The following is a 23,379-nucleotide window of genomic DNA, read 5'->3' on the forward strand; positions in this document are numbered from 1 at the left end:
TTGTCTATACATGCGTTGAGAGTTGCACATTGGATGTGATATGACCTGAAATTGAGCTTATAAGTGGAAAGCTCAAAAGACAGTTTGATAGGATTTAGTTAGATCACTTGGGTAACTCTTCATAGGTCCAATCTAGGATGTGTTACGCGTAGGGATGGGAATGGATTCTCTCAAGTGTAATTTACACTTGAGAGAATAAAGTGTGGTTTGTTACCATTGATCAAGAGAGAGAAACATTTACACTTGAGAGAATAAAGTGTGGTTTGTTACCATTGATCAAGAGAGAAAAACATATAAAAATTTAGAGAAAATGAATTTAGATGGTGTTAGATTACACTTTATTCTCTCAAGTGTAAATCACACTTGAGAGAATCCATTCCCGCGTAGGGACCAATTTTATAGGATTGTATACTCAATCCAAATTCTAAGACATCACGTGAAAGTTCACATAAAAGAATAAACTCTAATCTCATCAAGTATTAAATTTTGCATTATAAAACATCTTATAAATGTGTGCACCTGTTGTATCAAAAACAATCTTTTGGACAGTGGCATAGATCAAAACAGTAAGTTTATTAGGATTTCCAGAAGCAAGCAATTCAGCAGCAGTGTGGCGGCGACCAAATCTGTCCAAAAGTGCACACAAGCAATTCCAAGGCAAAGCTTTGGTTCGTGTTTCTGTTACACTGCATACATACAGTTTTACAGTACTCAGTTGTTTATTATCTGAACTAGAGAATGGAGTAACTAATTAATTCAATATGTTCATATATGATAGGAAAAAAATATATATTGATGCAAAAAATATTGAATAATGGTGCAGAAAGAATAAAGAAGAAAATAGGAGATGAACTCCTCCCTCAAATGATGGCTTATATTGGAAGCTTTTATATGTTAGCTTTGTTGCAAAGTTATACTTGGATAAAATGAGAGGATTGTGTTAAGCGGTCAAAAGCCAACGTAAAACAATCTTTATGACATCGATCAAAGACTAGGGCTCGACAGTTAGGGAAAAACCTTTAATGTCTTAGCATCAGAACAAGGTTTGCTATGTCTTAGCATCAAGTAGCAAAGCTTTGGTTTGACAGTTCTGAATGCCCTTTTGGCTTATACGGTATTCTTTCCTCTATTGCATATGATACAGTCCGGAAACATTATTATGGACTGTCCTTAATAAGATTGTAACTAAAAAATCATAAGTGCGAGAAAATATTAAAAATCGACTGAATAAATATTTAAGTTAGTGTCCAATATGTGTTGGTGTTGGACATTTTCTCAACACCAACACATGTGATTCAATTACTTCAATTTTCTCAAATTTTTACCTGTGTCAACATGTCAATGCTTCATAGTAGAATTGCTTATTTGGATTAAGAAGTAAATGATCATTTTAGTTCTAAAAATTGTAAAAAACTAGTAATTTCTTCTCTTAAATTTACAAAATAGCAAGTTAGTCTCTTAATTTAAAGAATGTCAATCAATTTAGTCCTTAAACCAAAATATCTATTAAGTAGACATCCATCAAAACCAATGAGTGACCTGCAATTTGACTTGAATTCTTGCTATATCATGACAAAAATAGAACCTTTAAAATTCTGATGCTAAATTTAGGAAAAAGAACTAAAATGACTAAATTCGTATTCCTCAAATTTGAAGAACTAAATTGATCGACCCTTACAAGTATTGATTCTTTATTTAATTGTTACTTGCATGAGTATTACTATAGACTATTACATTTCTTCAGCTACTTGGACCAATATGTATTACTATCGACGGCACCGGCAACGGAGTGACGGATCGTATATATGAGTTACAAACTCTGTTTTGGGTATTTTAGAAAGGAAAAAGAATTCTTATTTACAATGAAGATGTTTTGATTTGCTGGCTACAATTGTTACAATATTAAGCAAAAACTTTTGTCTTCTATTTTTCTATCTTTTATAATTGAGCATCTGTGATGGTGAATAAGTGAGGATGATACCATATGAAAGTAGATTTTAATAGTACATTAATCGTCGTAAACAATAAAATGATCAATTTTTCAAAGAAATTTTGTTTAAAATTAATCAATTGAAATAGCAACCAAAATCTATTGGACTAATAACAGTGACCCAAGACATTTTAAAAATTAACTTAAAACTTTGTGTTTCATTTAATTTAAGAGGTAATAGTTAACCATTGTCTCTGTATATACCAGTTCGGTACAAGGTTTTGATATTGAAGAGAACATACTAGCATTGAGGATTTCAGGTTGAAGAACAGAGTATTTTTCTTCCATGGTTGTGGCAGTGAAGAAATTGAGCCGATGAAGAAGAAAGATGACATTCACATTTTTTATTTTATAAGAATAAAAGAAATAGTATGTGGCTTTTGAATGATAGTTAGATAAATTTATGACTGCAGCGACTGCACCAACTTATTGCCTGCGGTTAATTTGTATTCGTAAAAGTGAGTTGAATAGTTAAATTAAAGCTAAAACTCCAAATTCTGATTAAAAATAGCTTAAAATTCAAGATTCAAGATTCAAGTTAAAATCAATTCTAAAGATAAACTTAGTTCTACTTCTACTTACTAGTACTATAAACATGCTCTTACTGCACGTAATGCTTGTACTACCCAAATTGTTTTAATCTATGTAAACGTAGAAAATAGGGACCTTGGTTCTTACTTAATTGCCTTCAAATAATATATGTTCTTCTTTTAATGTGGTCTTGTCTTCAACAACCGATACCCAACTTTCTGCAACTCTAGTAACTCTTCCTTTGGACAGCTCAACTAAAGTAAAGGCTCTTGTCGTACCTTTTGCCTCTGGTGAGGAAAGAGAACTTTCATCGTCTAAGCTTCTCTTGTTATCATCACCAAAACTTTTGACCCTTGGAACAATGGCCCCGTTCAAGTATATGGTGTTGTCGGTCCCAACGACAATCATTTTCCTAAATTCATTGCCATGCGCCAGCTCTTTGTGCATGTGGCCGAACACAACCAATGGAATAGATATCTGATTATTCTCTTTTAGCAAGGATATCGCGCATGCTAGATCTGGGTCACCATGATCACCGCCGTCCAATTCCCAATCTTTTCCACATATATCATTCAAACCAGATCCAAGGCCTGTGGGTCCATTATGTGCAAGTAATATAAGAAAATGATCCTCCGGTGTACCAAGAGCAGCTTTCTGGATTTTCTTGGCACTCCCATCCATGTCTTTGATTCCATATCTTGCAGACAACAACTTATTTCGAAATAATGATTTACCCCCAACAGAAAATGGCCGTCCACCAACAACACTTACTTGTATCAGAGGTAAATCTAAACGTTCATAAGCCACGTGCTCCTTGCCAAGACATTCTAGCTGAAGTTGAACTTTATCTTTATCCTTCTCACTGCGAGAAAACTTCTTAGTACTCCAACAATCGTGGTTTCCTAATATAACTGCTTTAGCAAATTCAATATTTGCAACACTCCGAACGACTTCAAGATTTTCTTCACCAAAATCACCTGTAAAGAGCACCAAATCTGGTTGGAGAAACTGAAGTGCCTTGGAATCTTGTTCAAAGTTCCAGCAATCATGCACATCACCGACGATAACAATTCGAATTGAAGAAGACAAAGCCATTGAAGAGCACAGGTTGAAAACTGTTTATACAAAAGACATAAAAGATCAAACAATTAAAATATTTCATCAACATAATAAATCACAAACAATTAACCATAGCACCAACTTCATAACACCATCCTAAGTAAGACAATAATTTAATCTACTAATCAAATACACAAAACATGACAATATAAATTTGGATGTAGTGATCAAATGAAACCCTTAAGGCCAAACAGTTACACAACTCAAAGCATTGCTTGGGACTCCATTGTCGACAGAATCACAGGAACAAACAAAAACACTATGAGTCAAAAACACTATAACACAATGAATCAACAACACTATAACACAATGAATAAAAAATGAAACAAAAACACAACCAACAGAAACACAATCAATAAAAAACACTATAACACAATAAAAATTTCATAAACCCTAAAATACTAAAATCCCAATTCATAATTTTCAAAAAAACCCTAAAATCAAGATCTATTACCTTGCTAATGTTGCCTTCACCGCTCGAATCTCCGAGATGAAGGGTCGTGGTGGTGAAATCGTACAGAAATCGCACAGCAAATCAAACAGAAAATGGAGAAAGTCAGACGCACAGAGTAGAGAGAAGATTGAGGAACACGAGCGATGTTGGTCGTGGACAATGGTGGCTCGCCGCCGCTGGTTTAGATGTTGAGTGGTGGTGATGTGGGAATAGTTTCACGATGAGATGAGAGAATTTATTTTAGAGACAAGTTTGAAATTGTATTATGAGAATGGCTTTTCAGACTGTGAGTGTCATGGGTCAAGGTACAAAAAACAAGGGAATAAATTTATATGACTAATTTGATTGAAACTTGGGGGCAAAGTCTCTATAATATCTCCCTTTAGATTTTGTAAAATTTTATATCCTTTTGTTTTTTTTTTTTATATATATATTTTGGGATCTTTTTATATTTATTTTTTTGCATGATCTGCTCTTATTATTATTTTTATTAAGATCTTATACTTTTTTTTATTTTTCCAATAATAATAATAAAAAACCGAAAATAAAAAATAAAAATAATAATTTTAAAAAAACAATTTTTGTGACTCTTTTTTTTAATAAAATAAAACACATAAAAAGACTTAAGTGGGACTCAAACTTGTGACCTTGTGCTCACATGCACTTATAAACCATTGGTATTACCACACAAGCTAATAGACACATTTGAAAGAAGATTGCATTACAAATAATATAACATTGGAAAAAGAAAGTCAAAATTTGGGGTACGACACAAGTGACACAATTTAGGATTCTCTTCGGTTATGTGGTAATGATTTCTACGATTATTTAGAGATAGATAGTATAATTTGTATTTTGGAACTTATTTTAAAGATGGTTTAGACAAATGAGAAAACAAAGTTATCAAATCTTCATGACTTGAAATTACATCTTACCTCGCTTAGTGCGTTGGAATGACTAAATCCGAGTAAACCACTAATTTGTTCTCTGATTTTACAAGACACTTTCAAAAAGTCCGGTGAATATTTCAAAAAAAGTCCCTAAAAGCATCTACATTCATGCCACCCAACTTGGTGGTATAAAATATGTGGGGATCCCTCTAATGAGATATTGTAATGACACCTTAATCTTTTGCCCTTTGTTTTTACCAAATCCCAACTAATGAACAAATACTACTCCAGTAGCCTACTAATGCACATTAACATCTAATGTGTCATCTAGTATGAGTGAGATGCATGTAAAAAAGAGAATGTAAATTAAGTATCTTACAAGGAGTGTATCAGATGCTTCAGTCCTGATATAAGCCCTTGTTTTTCAATAAGATAACCATTCATTCATTTTTATCATAAGAGACAATATATAGTATCCATCTATATATGCATCATACTTAACAGTAATTAATAACAAAGTTATAATAAAAGAGAAAGGATTAAAATTAAAGCAGAACAAAATTAACACCAGAACAAAATTGCAACAAGGCAACGAATCCCCCAAACATAGAATTTTATAAACTCCACCTAACAAAACTATAAGCATAAGATACAACTCATAAAGAATCAATATGGAATCTAACTTTGGACCTGCTACTGAGAAATAGATGAAAACACGCCACCAAGTTGAATTAACCACAGCAGCAACACACTAAAAAGACTAAAACAAATTAAGGGTTGGAATTGCGGCTTGAGGTCAGGGATCGCTCAAATCAATTGACAGGACAAGTGTCAAACACAATCTCAAAATCAAAATTACAAAAAGAAGATGCAGATGCAGTAACAACTGAAGAAAAAGAAAGCACATACTTGTTAAGCAATGTCATAGCATCATTAGGCCAAAATTGCATTGTGATGTATCAAGATAGTTTGTTAGCTTGTGTCACAAGTTAGTTAGTTGGTTAGGCCTTGTGTTAGTTTTGAGTTGCTTATTGTAATCCCTATATAAGGGCACCTTGTATGTTGATTAATGAAATGAAAAACATTTCCCTTTCTCCTAACAATACTGAGATTATTGGCACAAATCTTGAGAGTTTAACTTTGTTAGTAATTAACCTTATGCTTCAAAAACGATACCAGTGTCTCTATCCTTTCGCTGACTTCCATCCTTATCGACCCAGTAAAGCTTCAATTTCTTGTGATCAATGAAAAAACATGAATTCTCAAATCTATCAGATTCAATCTATCAGATGAGTGAGAATCTGCAAATCTATCAGATTCAATCTGATGATGATGATGATGTGTTTTAAACCCTAATTTTTGTAGAATTCCTAAATTTCAATATCACTCTTTTTTTTTTTTTTGGTTACAAATTTCAATATCACTCTAACCGTAACAAAATAAATACTCTGCAGGTCCCAACTGTATTGATCCTGTCTCTGGTCGTAAAATTTGTGCTTGTGGTCGTTACTGTGTTGATTTTAATTCTGCTGAGTATTCTGAGAATTTTCTTTTGAATCCCAAACAACGTTTTCTTACGCCTATTCCGGGCATGTTAGTACCTTCCTACAATTGGCCTTTTGTGGACGAGATGGTTGCTAATTGCCAAGTCCGATGATAAAACTCTTGTCGTAAGCCATATCACAGCTGAAATAGGTGATAAAGCTGATTTCGGTAAGCTTTTCGAGCCTTTTGGTGAGGTCAAAAGTGTCACCCTTGCCCCTATTAATCTTCGAAAGGGTACCCATCGTGGGGGATTTGGCTTTGTTACCTTTGTCAACAAGGAAGATGCTCAGCAGGCTATGGACACACTCAATGTCTCTGAAAAAACTAGAGTTAACATTCATTGAATTTTGCATTGAGCTACTGTGACTAATAATTAAACAATAACTTAATTTTTTTTTTTTTGACTAAAAAACAATAACTTAAGTTGTAGCCTACAATACACGCTATTACAATACAAATAGATGGATCAAAGTTTAAACATGCACGTCCATGAAGAGTTACATTTACTACTTCTAAACACCAAAACTTTCTTGATTATTCAATAATCACTTTCCACTTACCATCAACAAAAAAAACAAGATACACTAATTCAAGTCAAACTACTAATGCTCTAGTCTTCTACTTTTTTTTTTTTTTTCTTTTCATTTTTCTTGAGATTATTCTCAAATATCACATTGCATACTTGTCAAACACCAGCAAATTTCCCCAACCTATCTCTTAAAATCTTCAGTCCCATGTACCTGTCACAAACATAAATATATATTAGCATGCAAGAGGTAATGATCATTGTTTATTTAGGTTGCTTGCCGAAGGCGTTATCTATATTTAGACTTATCTTCTGGCATAAACACTTGTGTTCGGGAGCTTAATAAAATAGACGTTAACATGTTTATAAATTGTTTTCAGCTTATTTCGATAAATTACTAAAGAAATGGAATCATCATTTCGGTAATTAGATCTATGCACTTACCTGCCCATCATCATGACAGTAGCTTGAGGATTAGTTCCTGGTGACTCGGTAAATGTCGATCCATCTATGACACGAAGTCTGTTAACGCCAAGAACCTTATGATCCGAGTCGACGACCTTCCCTACATGACATCCACCATGATAGTGCCAAATAGTAATCACAGTATCTTTACAAAATTGTTCTAGTGATTTCGTGTCATTGACATGCTTCGGTATGAGGTTAACATTAGCCTTCACAGTGCTGTTGAGAAGTTGTTCTGTAGTTTCTCTGACACACATAGTAAGGTTTGTGAAGTGCTGTGACTGAACAACCTTTGTTACTAACTGGATTCCCTCGACGCAGCGTTGAAGATCGGCAGGGTGACTGAAGTAGTTGAATGTAACAGCAGGGTTGTCTTCTACATTGGTGTTGATCAATCTGAGATCACCTGTTGACCATGGATTTGCAACTTTTGTTAAGATGAAGCCTCCCTTAAATGCTTCAATTGGAATGTCTTTTTTGTTCTTCATAAAAGCTTTAATAGCTTCTTCTGATCTTTGCTTTGGAGGAATTGTGGAGAGCTGTCCAATCTAGTTTATCATAAAAACAAAAATTATTTCTATGCATATTTCTTTTAGTTTATATTGAAGCACAGACACTCCTCAGATTAGGCGTGTCCCGGTGTCGGACACGCGTCAGTGTCAGACACCGGCACGACACCGACACTTATGATTACATTGAATCATGTCATTTTCTCAAATTATTGTCGGTGTTGATGTGTCCGTGTCCGTGTTGTGTCCGGTCTGTGTATGTGTCTGTGCTTCATAGGGCTATTCTACTCTTCAATGGTAAATAAGCTTGAATCTGACTCCTAAAAGTTAGCTCAAAATATGAGGTATCACATTCAAGCTTATTTACATTGCATACCATGTTGATGTTGTCGAAATTTGATGTCAAATTTGTGCGTCAAAATAACGTAACTCATAAGTAAATTAGGTGATGAGTGGTGACATACCTCAGCTGATAACATACCATGGTGGCAGTGAATGCTATCACTGGACTGTCCAAACCCACTGCTAGCTTCAATATACACACCCCTATTGGTAATACCAACTGTTTCTATCAATGACTGCTTGACTGGTTTCTTAAGAGGAACAAAAATTGTGTTCATTGGGTTATCAGCCATGCCTTTTCCAACAAATCTGTTGTCAAGTACCACAGGAATTTTCAACTTCTCAAGTTCTGCTTTTGAGCCAATTCCACTAAGCAATAGCATTTGAGGAGTCCCAATTGCTCCACTTGATACAATTACTTCACTTTGCTTATCATTTCCTAGAATTGCCTTGTGTTGTTTCCCATTTTCATCCTTGAAAATTACCCCCATTGCTTTTGGTCTTTTTCCTGCATCAATAGCATTACTTGTTACATAAGCAATCTAGTTCAAAAGTAAAAAGATACATTAAAAAAACGTAAACAGATTACACGCAATATTTGATCATGGAGTTCAGCCAATTGTGTCTACGTCTCTGGCCGCAAAGTAGCTGCAATATCTTTCTATTGTTCAAGCTTAAAGATTACAGAGTACAACTTGTTTTTAAATATTACGGTTCAGTTTGCAAGATTACACACAAATATTTGATCATGGTTCAGTCAATTGTGTCGACATCTTTAACTGCCTAGCAGCTGCAACATCATTTTGTTGTTCAAGCTTAAAGTTTACAGATTACAACTTGACTTAGACCGCCTGAGTAAACTTTCATATGTCCAATCTAGGACGTGTTACGCGTAGGGACCAATTTTATAGGATTGTATACTCAATCCGAATTCTAAGACATCGCGTGAAAGAATAAATTCTCATGTCATTAATTATTAAATTTTGCATTATAAAATATCTTATAAATGTGTGCACCTGTTGTATCAAAAACAATCTTTTGGACAGTGGCATAGATCAAAACAGTAAGTTTGTTAGGATTTCCAGAAGCAAGCAATTCAGCAGCAGTGTGGCGGCGACCAAATCTGTCAAAAATGGTTCCACCAAGTTTGGTTCCATACTTATGTTCATATGTGAATCCATTAAAAGGAGACACACCAGCATCTAGAAGACCATCCCTCAATGCTCTTTGCCAATGCGAAAATGTTGGACGATGAACAATCTGCTTTTCAACCCAAGGATATGACTTATTTACTAGCTTTGCATCCCAACCCATCTTCTGTATAAATCTGCATTTTATAGTAACAAATGTTGAGGAACAAAACATACAATATGAGTTTTGCACACATGAATATCTCATATGATCATTACTATATATATTGTTAGCACAAGTCAATTTTGGTGAGTCACTAGTCACACTTATCTTCTATAACAAAATGTTGATATTTCAGGAAATCATTCTTCAAAAGATATTAGTCATACATTGTATGAATTTGACATTTTTTTTTTTGAGAGCTTAGAAGATATTCCGGTGTGATTATTATCCTTTGGTACGTACGTCCGAACATGATGGACCACAGGGGCCATGATGAATCTATTGACACCATATGTAATACCCATTAATGATTTTTTACCAATTTACCAATAAAAGTAGATATATTAATTTCAAAAAACAAAGTGATGACTATATTTTCTTTTTTTATTATGTACTCCCTCCGTCCCAAAATATAAGCAAAAGTTGGTCAATAAAAAGGATGAATTTGATACAAATTTTTAACCAAATACATCAAGTTTCTTTGACTCACTTTTGCTTATATTTTTGGACGGAGGAAGTACGTTTGTTTCAGGTTTTCCATGAAAACTAATTTTATTTAAACTAAGACATTAAAGTATTTTGAAATAAAAATTTATTTCTAATTATGTATGTCCCAAGAGGTTTCCCGACGGAGATTAATATTAATAATTACGAATAATATTAACATTGACCATTGAAAAAACAATATTATGATGTTATAAAATTATGAAATATGTTCTACTCATATTTAGTAAAACACATTTGTTATAAACTCATGATAAATCACCTGAAAGTCCCAATTAATCAAATGGGTCCTAGATATCAATCGGACACTTGCATTGCACCTAATCACTTCCATGGCATAAATAGCATAGGGTCACGAAGGACCACAAGTATCATTTAATTTAATTGATGAAGTCAGAACTTTATACATAATATATAGACGTAGTCATAAATGAAAATGGTTTCAATATAAACACAAATTAATAGGGTCGATCCCTGACAACAACTACCTCACCTTAAAGCATGTTTGAATATATGTCCTTCAATTCAAGGGTAATAAGAAATGTGGTTATTTAATTATATTTATGCACACAAAATAATACACTATTGCCTCTGTACATAATCGTTTGCTAGGAAACAAATTAAATAGAAACAATTTCAACAACAAAAACCAAATGATAATATTAATGATACGAGAGAAAATCAATGTCACAAAAACGTGCATAAGATTTATTGTCTAGCTGTCTATGACAAAACATATTTATATTGATAAGACCTACTTTCAATTTAGATCAACTTCTATTGTTTCATTTTTTTTGGGTATTGAGCACATGTTAAGATATCCCAATATAGAAACTCAACATTTAGTAATACAAGAAATTAAATGCTTTAAAAGTTAAAATGCACAAATTAACATTTAATTTTACTTCTTTAACATGTGTCTTAATGACACGCGTTAACATTCTCCTTTTTTGTTTTGTTTTGTTTTATATGATTTACTAGTGCTCCGGGGCACTAGTTAAGGAACTAAAAAGAGAAAGAAAAGAAAAAAATTGCATTGAAAAAACAAAAATTTAAACTTTTAAGATGTTGACTTCACAAGTTTCAAGATAATAATATTATCTTTAGTTACCTTAACCAGTACCCCGGGGCACCGGTTAGCATTTTCCTAATATTAATTAGAAAGTACAATTAAAAAAATATACTCAAATTATCATGAGACAGAATGAGACGGTCATTTTGGGAATTTGGAATTTTGTTATAATAGATCAATCGTCATGAGACATAATAATATATATGCGAATAATATTGTTTTTTATTTTTCTTTTGACGTTAACCAGATATTCTCCATGCGTAATTGTCGAGACTAATTTCTCGAGTTTTGTGGACTCAATTGGACAAAAAAAGGTAACGCCAAAAGTAAACAAAAGGGAATTGCAAATTATGTATACCTTGAGCTAGCTCTAGTGTAGAAACCAGCATTAATAGAGCTACCACCACCCAAAACCCTTGCTCTAGCATTGTAAACTCCATCAGTTGACATGAAGAATTGTGAAGCTGAAGTTGGTGAAGTATCAGCCAAAGCAATGTGAAAGTTGTCAAGAAATGACACATTAGGGTTTGTGAAAGGTACTCCTCCTCTTTCAAGTAACAAAACATTGAAGTTTTTTGAAAGGGTTGCAGCTAAAGGGCACCCTGCTGTACCACCACCTACTATTATGTAGTCATAACCATCATTTGTGTTGGTGGTTGAAATTGATGGTGGAGATGAGAATGAACTTGCTTTTTTAATAAATGGGTACTTATATTCATTGTTCTCTTTACCTACAATCAAATTTTGTAGTTTAATATCAAATAAAAAAATATTGTAGCTAAATTTCACTTTTATTTTGACCCTATAGGATAGAGAACAACAATAAAAAAATAAAAAAATCACCTAAACAAAAATGAGAAAATCAGTTCTAAAGGAAACACAATTTGTCATAATGTGTCAGTTCAACGGTAAGAGTTTGACTTTATAATTTTAATGGAAGAAATTTTAATCTTATCTAGAATGAATGTACCAATATTATTATTGTGTTTAATAATTATTTTTTCTTCCCTAATTTTTTTTAAAAGAAAAAGAGAAACAATTTACTTTTTTTAGTCAATGTATCACCATAAGAAAACGAAATTTGTTTCAATAACTAGCAAATGATTTTTTATCTTAGATTTAATCAATGATTCATGCCTTTATTATGTACTAGCTAGTATGTTCTTGAAGTGAAACTCCATAGATTTGTGCCACTTGTACTATATTTTCAAGTTCCAAACGCTACTTCAAAGAACAATATGGTCTCATACAAAAAATATACAATACACAACAACAAAAAAAACTAAAAGATAATTAACCTGATAAATATTCCTTTAAAAATTAGGAAACCCCTCTTACATATCATGAAGGAAAAAAAAAAAAAAAACTTTTAGAGAGAAAACTTTAAAATGCAACATATATAAGAGGGGTTCTTATTGTAATTTTATATCCAGAAATGAAGAAATTGGAACTGAAGCATATATATATACTATGATGTAGCTAATTTGCTTGTGAAAACAATTAATGAACATAGACAATGATTAATAGTGCATCAAATATATGTGTATATATTAGAGGGGAAAAAACCTTGGCATAGAGGTAGGAAGTTGATGAGCCATATTATAAAGAAGTAGAGCAGGAATTTGACAGCAGAGAATGATGCCATTGGTTATAGAAGGCCACAGAAGAGCACTCAGTCACTTACTCACTGAAGAAGCTGCTTTGAAACCTCTAAGTGTCTTCCACTTGTTGGCCTTGTTTTGTGTGTGGACACCATATATAAATACTGCCTAATAATGTGTACATCCTAATATAATCATTAGGCAAAATTAGGACAATTAATATAAGTATATTATTAGGAAAATGCGACGAGTGTCCCTGAGACATTCTTTAAGCATTTTATTTAAAAAAATTATTTAATCAAAAAGTTAAATATTTCAAATTTTAATGCATTGACTTCACAAATTTTCATAAAACTTTTATAAAATCTTAGTACTACTTAAGATGCTTAAAGAGTGTCCCGGGGATATTCGGTAGGAAGACCCATATAATTATGAAAAATGTGTGACATGCTATGTAGTAGTAACTAATATTTATAGGTGGTATCGGTTAAAGAAACAAAAATAAAAATATATTAAAAATGTTACACTTATTAACATTTGAGCAATGTTATCACTCTTCTATGGATAAAAATATGATACTCATATTCTATCCATCTCTATGCATTGTTCTCGAAGCGTGCAAAAAATATATTAAAAAAATCAAAATGTGACATAGATACGTAGGTTTGTCATATTTTTATTTAAAAATTTGTGTTAAATAACGATTTTACTTTAACATTTATACCTTATAAGAAATGTGGGTGATTTGCTATTAGGATACCCAACTACCTATCTGTACTTATTTTCATTCAAATTATACACTATAATTTTTTTTCCTTACTTTTCTTTTATTAGTCTGTTTTTTTCATTTAGGTTTGCACTAGTATTGGCACTATAGTTAATGTGTAATTTAAATTTGGTTGTCAAGAATTTTTTTAGTGGATCTAATTTTTAAAATTTTGAAATTGTTATGTGCTAGTTTATATAAAACTGATGTTAAAAGATTTATGATAATTAGTGTGTTTCGGGAACACTAGTTAAAAATGTCAAAAGAGATAAATTTTATATTGAAAAAAATATTTTATATATTTTACAAAGATTGAATACACAAAACTAATGCTCAAAGGGTATTAGTTAGCATTTCTTTTTTTTTTTAATTAAAATTGTTACAAGGCTGGCTGGCGTATAGGTCATGGGGTTCAAGTTAATTTATACTGTAGCTTGATTGTTGGGTGAATCATGGTGCAAGAATTATGGATCTGCAATTAATATTGTTCCTCATTGTGGGATTGCAAAAAATGTTGGTATCTATGAGTCTCATGAAGGTGTTGGTGCTATTATAGATAAAATGTTAATCTTAATCAAGAGTAATTCTTCTATGATTATCCCTTCTTTTTCCATAATGAATAGCTTAGTTGACGGTTTTATTAATATATAATTTTAATTATTAATATATTCGATTGTATAATAGTAAAAATTATAAAAAGTTCATAAATCCTAACTTAACTGGTAGAAATGTCGAAATTGTTAGGGTCGTGCGTCATGATCGGGGTTCGAACCCCGGTCACTCCACTTTTTGTGTAAGAGTTTTCAATGACTTTGTCATTTCGTCTATCAACAAAAAAAAAATTAATGTTTTAAAAATATTTATCGAAACAAATCTAACATTTTATATTGCTACAGTAATATTTATTTTATTTATTAGTAGAAAAATATGTTGATATTTGTTTTATCAATATATTTTTTTTTATCATTAATATATTTAATTGTATATAATAGTAAAATTTATACATTTTTTTAAAAAAAAATATTTATCAAAATATCTAAAAATATTTCGTTGCTCTTTTATTTGGTCTAAATTTTTTTTTCATTTTTTTAAATTAAGTAAAAAATTTAATGTTTCTTTTTTCAAATAAAAGTGTTCTCTATTCAGTATTCTCTTCCACCAGTTTTGAATTTTATTATTTTCGGGTACAACCCATAACTTTTTATTTAATTTTAAGACTACAAAGACAGCTACCTCTAGCAGGAAGAATAAAGTGCAATATTTAATATGGCACCAATATATAGAAGTTCTCTGTCTTTCACCCATTCACTCATGTATAGTGTGGTGGGATTTTTGGGGTAATCTATTTGCAATGATGAACTCAATGTTTATCCATAAAAACTACTCCTACTGTGTATTTGTTGGCTGTCACTCGTTTGAATCAGTAGGATGAAATTGATAGCTCAAATTAACGTGACAATTAAAATGCTAATAATTTCTCATTCAAAACAAAAAAAACTCGTTTGAATCAGTGATTTAAAGTTTTACCACTAAATTTTCTAAATGACAAAAGCAATCATCCGTTATTCAAAAGTATCGATCTCTCTTCTTATGAATCGGTCAAGAAGTTCGTTGATGCATTTTTTTTCATAAAATTTTCACACGCCTAAAAATATTAAAAAGAACATTTTTGACCAGGTCACACCTATATTTGAAGTTTTGTAAGCGCCCTACAATATGTTGTGTGCTCCCCAAAGACATTTAGTCACACCTTATGGCAAATAGCAAACCTCACAATTAGGAAATAATCGAAAATCATGATGTGGTACTTAAGGATAATACGATATTCCATCGCGATTGGGAACATGTCGATAGGGATAGCTAGAAGAAATCTGCCGCTTTTAAACACCCAAAAACTATTATCTACATTGTGGTCATGTCAAAATTAACTTCAATGTCCTTAACAATTTTACCAAAAAAATATACTCGCCAAAATCTATACGTACTTTACAGTCCTGAGTCTCTCACTCGTAATTAGTATTTCCATATATCTGTAAATATAAGTGTAAAAAAAATTTAGATAAATTGGATCTTGAATGCTCACCAATTACCATGATCAAAAGAGATCATAACACTAAAAAATATTTACAAATGTACTTATAAATCCACTAAAAAAATTATCACGCCAGCAAAGTGATTTGAATTCAAACCTTTATAAAATATAAGTTAAAGTAATTATCATTTGAATCATTCCAATTACGTAAATCAATACTTTAAAGTGTACTCAAAGATGCATTTCCCATTTTTATAGAAACTTATTTACATAAAAAATGGTATCTCCAATTACAGGCGGATGCTAGCATGGGAAAGCCTCCTAGGTCTCCCACCATGGGAAAGTAACGTGAACTGTCGGATGAACAAGATTATGATGCACCACATGTACCTTATAATTTTCTTTTCTCTCTCTTCCAATCATCTCTATGCTTTTTTTGTTACTGTTCTCTGCAACTTTTTTTTATTAGATTGTTCTCTGCAACATTCATTCCTTTAATCATTCTTCAATTTTTTTGTGTTCATAGTTTAATTAAACGCAACTCTTTTTCAAATCCTTTATCAGATCTATTAGCCATCACTTTTTAGAAACCAATTTTAAAAAATTGTTAAAAAAAATTGATGAGATCAAATAATTTTGTCAATTTCCCAATTTAAAAACTGACTTTACACCCTACAATTTCTTCACGATCCTTGTGGTATCAGATCTAGATCTAGTTAACTTAAAGTCTTCTACTTTTTTTTCCTTCACGATCCTAAAAAAAGTTGGAAGGGGAAATTGAAGTTAGCTTATAGTCATAACTATGCCTGGTGTTTAGAAACATTCATTTTTGTAGTTGATTTTGTGATGGATTCAATTGTTTGATTGAATTTTTCTACTCACTTATGAATGCTTTATGATGTAGAAGATCCACTGATTGGTGGTATATCATTGGTTTGAAATTTGAATGAAGTTAATAGTTGGTTAAATTGAGAGATCTGTCTATTATTATAAAGTTTGGACAAATTAAAGAGAATGCATTGAGGAAGAAGAAGGAAGGGGAAATACCGGAAGAGACGAGAGAGATGATTGGAAGAGAGAGAAAGGAAAATTATAAAATACATATGGTACATCATAACATTGTTCATCCGACGGTTCACGTTACTTTCCCATGATGGGAGACCTAGGAAGCTTTCCCATGCTAGCCTCCGCCCCAATTACAGCCTTTCTAAAAGAGTGACATAAAATATGCCAAATACACAGTCCAAATGCAAAAAACACCACAAGCCTTGGCCAAGTGAATGAGAGACCCCATGAGTTATGAGTTCTGACTCATTTTAAGGAGGTGAATTCAGAGTTTAATGTAAAAGTAATTAAAAGGGGAAAATACTAAACAATACAATGTTCCAAAAGCACTAGTTAAATATATTAATAAAATGTAACAAAACAAAAATATTAATTAGGAAATTTTATCTTAAAATTTATGTATTTAATATTTAAAAAATGCAAAAAATTATCTTATCAGCATTAATTTTATCATTTTTTTCAGTATACAACAAGTGTCTTGGGCCACTGTTTAATATGTTACGGTAAAAAATTTCCATCTGTGTAATTATTTATGAGTATTTATAACCGCTAAAGAAATCAACAGGGAACCGGTGATGAGCATTTAATAACTCCTGCTTTGTCATTTCTTTGTATCCACAAAATAAGGAATCAATGTGTGTGTGTGTGGATGGACCTAATTTGACCTTGAGTTGAGAATGAGGATTATAGATTGTGAGCATGGTGGGAGCCTTTTACTTTTTTTAGATATTGGAGGAGTAAATATATTCGTTTAGGAGTTGGTGAGGTGGTTTAATAATATGGTGGTGGTTATATAATTAACATAACATATATTGTATAACTGGCTTTATATTATGTCAATACCATATTATTTGATTAAGAGTTTCGAAAATGTTTTCTTATAACATCTGGTGGGTATTTTTATTGTGATTTCTGGTTTGGTTTGTAATCCCTCCAAATCTAAGATCTATAGCATGATCGAGAGAGCAGTGAAAGATTCAAAATGTTGGAAGTTGCTCGGCAATTTTAAAGAATGGGATGTACCTGCGAACACTCTAAAGATCAAGTAGTTAGGTTATGTGGTTCGAGGTTTTAAAGATAGAGAATTGTGTACGTTAGTTTAGACCATCGGTTAAACTTTAATGTGGGAGGATTAAGATTTTGTGACCCAAAATCCTAACTTTGACGTCTTCATGAACAATTGTAGACAAATTGTGATGAAATTGAGATCTAATAGTTCTGATGTGATTAGCGGTGTTGTTTGAGTGTGTCAATGTTATGGTCCATCTAAAAACTAGTGATTTGATTTGGTGATCAATTGAGTCTTAGAGTCTGGTCTATACAATTGTTGGTAGGGAGATGTCCTACCTAGATTGGACTAGAGAAGTTTAAGATCTAATGATTGAAAATTTACGGTCAGATAAAGAAAGACCTTTGAATAAAAATTTATAACTATCAATGAATATCACAATTTTCTCAAGTTTCTAAATAAAATAATTACGTACCATGATTAATTTAAATAAACCTTTGATCATGCAAATAAACATCAAGGGGATGTAGCTCAAATGGTAGAGCGCTCGCTTTGCATGCGAGAGGTACAGGGTTCGATCCCCTGCATCTCCAAAATTTTCAATCTTTGTGGTTTTAACTTTTAATTAATATTATTGTTTTTATCAAGAGAAATATAACAAAACTTCACTAAGTCAGGGGTTCACTAATACATAATCTTCACCAGTAAATGACATTATGTAGTATGTGTATTTTTTGTTTTCCATATTAATGAAATTATTGAAGGTGGGTATCAATTATTGAAATTATACTTCGTTATCTTTTTCATATTTGTTATTATAATTGTGTACTTTGAAATTTTGTGAGAAACATTGTTGTAGAAGTTCTTTGCATTTGAAGAAAATCATTGAACTTCGCACACAAGGTGTTCCATAAAATTCCTAAGTACCTATTGCTTTCATACTTTGCTTGATTGGAAACATGTAAAGCTAGAGCAAGCTAATCAAAACTATCTTTTAAAATCAATAGAGTAGTTGATTGATTCTTAGATTATTTGATTTCTCCTCGAAACTTGAATAATCAATCTATTAGCACGTTTGTAATTATCGTTAATCTATAATCGGTTTTAATTCGCATATTAATCTTGTCCAATATGGTTCGGAATAGAAAACCACCGCCGGCCCTAAAACTCTTTTTGATTTTCTTCTTCTTCTCTCACCCATAGAGGGGTGGTTTTAGGTCAATTTTTGGCCTAAAATCACCCCTTTACATTTTTTTCTTCTTGCTTTTTAATACAAATAAGTGATTTTCACATAGTTTAAGTCTTATAGTTTTGTTTTCATCTTTGCGATTTTATCCTTTGTTTTGATTTTCAGTATTGTTGTCCCGTCTTAGTACGGAGTATTGTTGTCCCGTCTTAGTGCGGAGTATTGTTGTCCCGTCTTAGTGCGGAGTATTGTTGTCCCGTCTTTGTGCGGTGTTCATTTGTTTCAGGTTTGAAGATTAAGGTTGATCCAGTGCAGATCCAATCAATGACTTTTGTACCATCAACGCTACAGATCCGACGACATGAATGTTCCGGAAACTTCAATATAGTCAAATATGTAGGCTTTTGCAATATGCCGTTTGATGCTATTAACACGGATGCTGTGAGTTTGTTCGCAGATTCATCCTTTTTGTTTTTAGCGATTTTGATTTGTATTGCATCGATGTACTCTTATCAATTTGAATGAATGAATATCTTTTATTTAGTCAAAAAAAAAATAGTTTCACTTATTTTTAACCATATTAAATAATGACAAACTTTATATTATAAAAAGGACATAGCGTTATAAATCTAGGAGCCGGAGTTCGAACCCTGAACACTCCACTTATCCGTCTTTAAGATGAAATTTCTAGTCATTGGGCTATTTTACCGATAAATAAATAAAAATCAAGGGATCCGTGTCAATACACGGGTCTTTGGACTAGTTTTCAATAAAAAAGAGAACAAATCTACATTTGTGGTTAATGCACTTCCACTTATAAGGAAGCATGTCTTCGGTACTTCTAGGACAATCATCGTCAACTTCACATTTCCATATTGCTGTAAAAAAAAAGATAATAAAATATGTTACTAAAATAAAACATCGTGGAGGAACTACAAAATAAAGAAGAAAACATGAAAAGGATGAAAAATGGCGTACCCTCAACGTTCTTTGTAACAAGTAACAGGGTAAGAAATAAAAGCACAACAAAAATAAATATTTTAACCATATTTTTATCTATTCGCACCTAACAAATAGAATATATTTTGAGCACTTTATAGTGTATATATTATATCTCATGTAATACTAAAAACAATTTAGTAATGATCCGAAATATTTTTAGGGGCAATATTAAATGTCTTTTAAGTATATCAATGTGTTGTTATTTGACCCTTTAACATATCATAACTAGACTTCATTAGTTTTTAATTAACTTTTTAACCTTTGATGATACAAAAGGAAAACGTAAAATCAAAACAATAGTTGAAACATGGAAACATAGTTTTTTTGAAACATAGTTTTTTATTTTTACAATCTTTTAGGAGATTTGTTAATTTTATTTTTCACTCCTATTTAAACTAAATTATTGTAGCCTTGAAGGCAACCTTTTGATTTAATAAAAATACAGAGATTTTTCTCAAATTTGGTGGATTCCAAATTACTCCTTCTGGTGAATTCCGGAAGTTTAGTGAATTCTAGATTAGTTACACTTTCTGGTGGATTCTGGAAATCTGATGGATTCTAGAACTTTTATCTTATAGGATTAGCGCTTGCTTTTCCTTCACACTTCCGTACTGCGCCAGGATAGAGAGTCTTCAAGCTAGAAATGGTGCAAAAAAGGTTATCTATATTCTTTTGGCATTTTAAAATTAATAAAATAAAATTAGTTCATAAAAAAAATAATTATTTTAAATTATTTTTAAAACTTTATAAACTTCTTTTAAAAAAAAAAATCATTCAACCTTTTATTAAAAAAATTTAGTAATTTTTTTTTAAATTTTAAAACATTTTATTTAAAAAATTTTACAAACTGTTTTTTTGAAAACCAAAAATGATTAAACCTTTTAAAAATTAATACGTTTTTTTCTTTTTAAAATTTTTTAAAAAAAAAATGTCACTGTTGGATATAAATTTGGTATTTATCAATTAAATATAATTGGTGGGTCCAGTATTTATTTGGAGGTGATATTGTCAAAATGAAACTTTCAAAAGTGGCGTCGAAAGCCAGCTAGGTCGAAGCCAAAAAGCGCTTCGAAAGATATGGATAATGCGCCCAATTTTGGTTCTGCCAGGAAGCTATCGAAAGCGCGAAATTGAACCGATGGAGAGTTGGGCCAAGCCCAAAGAAGGAACAACGAACGGCCCAAAAAGTCTTGGCGCGCGCTGAAGGAATGAAAGATGAAAGTGGAGAACGTGGTCGACGTGGCAAATGGAGGAGCGTCCAGATGATCGAGAAACAGTTACCACTTAGTAGTAGTATTTATAGTAGTTTTTCATTCAGAACAGGGGTCACAAAATTTATACAAACATTCTCTCTAAAAATTCTAAGTATTCAGCGATCGAACGAACGGAATTCGAAGGAGAAATGTATGTTTTGTGAACCATCTTTATTTGTAATTGTTTTTCATTCAATGCAATGCAATTTGTTTCCCAGTAATTTTTTCTAAGTCTGAATCCAGACACTTGCTTGAGAAACCGCTACTTCGAGGCGATTCGAATTAGTTTCTCTTGTATGCTTTAAAATATTTTAATTCCTAAGTGTTCGTTTCCTTATTCAAACGAACCTTCAAACAGTTTTCTTGAAACGAATAAACACAAAATTGTCCTGAGATTTACTAGTTGATCTCGCGAGTTTAAATACTTAAACTAGCGGTTGTTTACCAAATTCCAACGTAAACAAATTGGCACGCTCAGTGGGACGGGTTTTGTGTTTGTTAAAGTTGTGTTTATTTTTATATTGTGGAATAAAAAACTTGTTACTTGCATATAACTCATGATAAGTTAGGTTATGGTTAAAACTACTCAGAGATCTAATCCTAGTAAAACTCCAAGTTCTAGTGCGATGAGTAGTGAAGCAAGTTCGAGTGGTGGAGTCGATCCGCCTCCACAAAGTTTGGTAACATCTGAGTTGGTGAATGTTCCAATATTCTCCAGTCCAACCATTTCGACTGTGCATGATGTTATTCCAACCTTGCCAGTACCAACTATGGCAATTCCGTCCGTGACTGCTGGTTTTGGACGTTCGAAACCACCATCAGGTCAGGGCTTTATGTATGGGCCTCCCCCCACACTTGGCTTAGGAATGCCAAGTTTCGAACCTGATAGGTATACTTCGTCAAGGGTAACTCCCACACCCTTAACGACTGCATCTGTGTTGTCTTTGAGACAGCAAATGGATGAGAGCAACCACGAAATGGTTAATCTCTTAACACAACAAATGGGTACTGTGTTTAATCCATTAATTCAGAATACCAATGAGAGTTATCAAATGTTGGCATTTCAAATGAGTCGAATTGCAGATTTTTTTGGGACACCTCCACCACCTCCTAGAGTAAATCCCATTACTCCACAAGTAATATTACCTGCAATGTCTTCGACCCCAGTGCAGCAGAGGCCAGCCTATGTGGCTACTGAAACAGTTCCTAACCCAACACCTACACCAGTTGTACAAGAGGAAACCTATTATCCTCACGAGGTTAATCAAATGCCTCAAGTAGTAAATCAAAACCCTCCTGTTATGAACCCAAATCCACAAGTGGTACATCAGAACCCCCCAGTGGTAATGGTTAGGAGGAACCAGGATCCTGACGAGGTAGTGCGAGAGGTGCAAAACAATAATTTGCTTGGCCAACACAATTTGGCTAACATGGTCGAGACGATTTTGGCCCAAAACGGCCTAAACACGGGTTGTCGAAGGCCAAACTTTGTGTCTGCTTTCACTGAATATGTGCTGCAAACCGAGTTACCAAGAGGTTGGAAAGTCCCAAAATACACTAAGTTTGCTGGGGACACTAATGAGTCAACCGTAGAACATATTGCCAGGTATCTAGCTGAGTCTGGGAATTTGGCGAATAATGAAAATTTGCGAATGAAGTATTTTCCTAATTCGCTTACCAAGAATGCATTTACTTGGTTTACAACTTTGCCTCCCAATTCGATCAATAGTTGGGCCCAATTGGAAAGGATTTTCCATGAGCAATTTTACATGGGCCAAACTAAGATAAGTCTGAAAGAGTTAGCCAGTGTAAAAAGAAAAAACCAAGAGTCAATTGATGACTATCTAAATAGGTTTCGTTTGCTGAAATCCAGGTGCTTTACTCAAGTGCCTGAACACGAGCTAGTGGAAATGGCTGCTGGTGGGTTAGATTATTCAATTCGAAAGAAATTGGATACCCAATACCTTCGAGACATGTCACAGTTGGCTGACAGAGTGAGACAAATCGAAAGGTTAAAAGCTGAAAAAGTTAGAAATTCTAAGTTTCAGAAAAAGAAAGAAATAGGTTTTGTTGATTCCTATGATAATGAAATTGATTATGAAACGAGTGATGAATACTTAGATTTCGACGATAGTGATATTAATGTGGCTGAATTAAAGCCTGGG

General features: G+C 32.6%; 2 protein-coding genes, 1 long non-coding RNA gene and 1 other non-coding gene across 5 annotated transcripts; 1 reads left to right on the forward strand and 3 right to left on the reverse strand.

Annotated features, from left to right (window-relative positions):
• Nucleotides 1-449: 449 nt before the first annotated feature.
• LOC123894138 lies at nucleotides 450-4,403 on the reverse strand. 2 transcript variants are annotated; one of them, XM_045944038.1, is made up of 3 exons: nucleotides 4,095-4,403; nucleotides 2,669-3,636; nucleotides 450-686 (listed from the first exon to the last, which is right to left on the reverse strand). In XM_045944038.1, the coding sequence occupies exon 2, from the start codon at nucleotides 3,614-3,616 to the stop codon at nucleotides 2,669-2,671; it is 948 nt and encodes a 315-aa protein (XP_045799994.1). In that variant the 5' UTR covers nucleotides 3,617-3,636; nucleotides 4,095-4,403; the 3' UTR covers nucleotides 450-686. The 2 variants fall into 2 exon arrangements, with proteins under 2 accessions (XP_045799994.1, XP_045799993.1); XM_045944037.1 differs by lacking the exon at nucleotides 450-686 and having other exon boundaries at nucleotides 2,467-3,636.
• A 2,550-nt stretch (nucleotides 4,404-6,953) lies between these two features.
• On the reverse strand, nucleotides 6,954-13,047 carry LOC123894139 (protein HOTHEAD). The gene is made up of 6 exons (XM_045944039.1): nucleotides 12,867-13,047; nucleotides 11,659-12,031; nucleotides 9,388-9,698; nucleotides 8,494-8,879; nucleotides 7,500-8,068; nucleotides 6,954-7,269 (listed from the first exon to the last, which is right to left on the reverse strand). The coding sequence occupies exons 1-6, from the start codon at nucleotides 12,943-12,945 to the stop codon at nucleotides 7,215-7,217; spliced, it is 1,773 nt and encodes a 590-aa protein (XP_045799995.1). The 5' UTR covers nucleotides 12,946-13,047; the 3' UTR covers nucleotides 6,954-7,214.
• Nucleotides 13,048-18,293: 5,246 nt separating this feature from the next.
• Nucleotides 18,294-18,366, forward strand: TRNAA-UGC. Its single transcript has one exon. It is a non-coding gene; the product is annotated as a tRNA-Ala (tRNA).
• Nucleotides 18,367-19,696: 1,330 nt separating this feature from the next.
• LOC123894141 lies at nucleotides 19,697-20,187 on the reverse strand. The gene is made up of 2 exons (XR_006803639.1): nucleotides 19,938-20,187; nucleotides 19,697-19,837 (listed from the first exon to the last, which is right to left on the reverse strand). It is a non-coding gene; the product is annotated as an uncharacterized LOC123894141 (long non-coding RNA).
• Nucleotides 20,188-23,379: the final 3,192 nt, after the last annotated feature.

The sequence above is a fragment of the Trifolium pratense genome, linkage group LG7 (assembly GCF_020283565.1).
Source record: "Trifolium pratense cultivar HEN17-A07 linkage group LG7, ARS_RC_1.1, whole genome shotgun sequence".
Taxonomy (NCBI): Eukaryota; Viridiplantae; Streptophyta; class Magnoliopsida; order Fabales; family Fabaceae; genus Trifolium; species Trifolium pratense.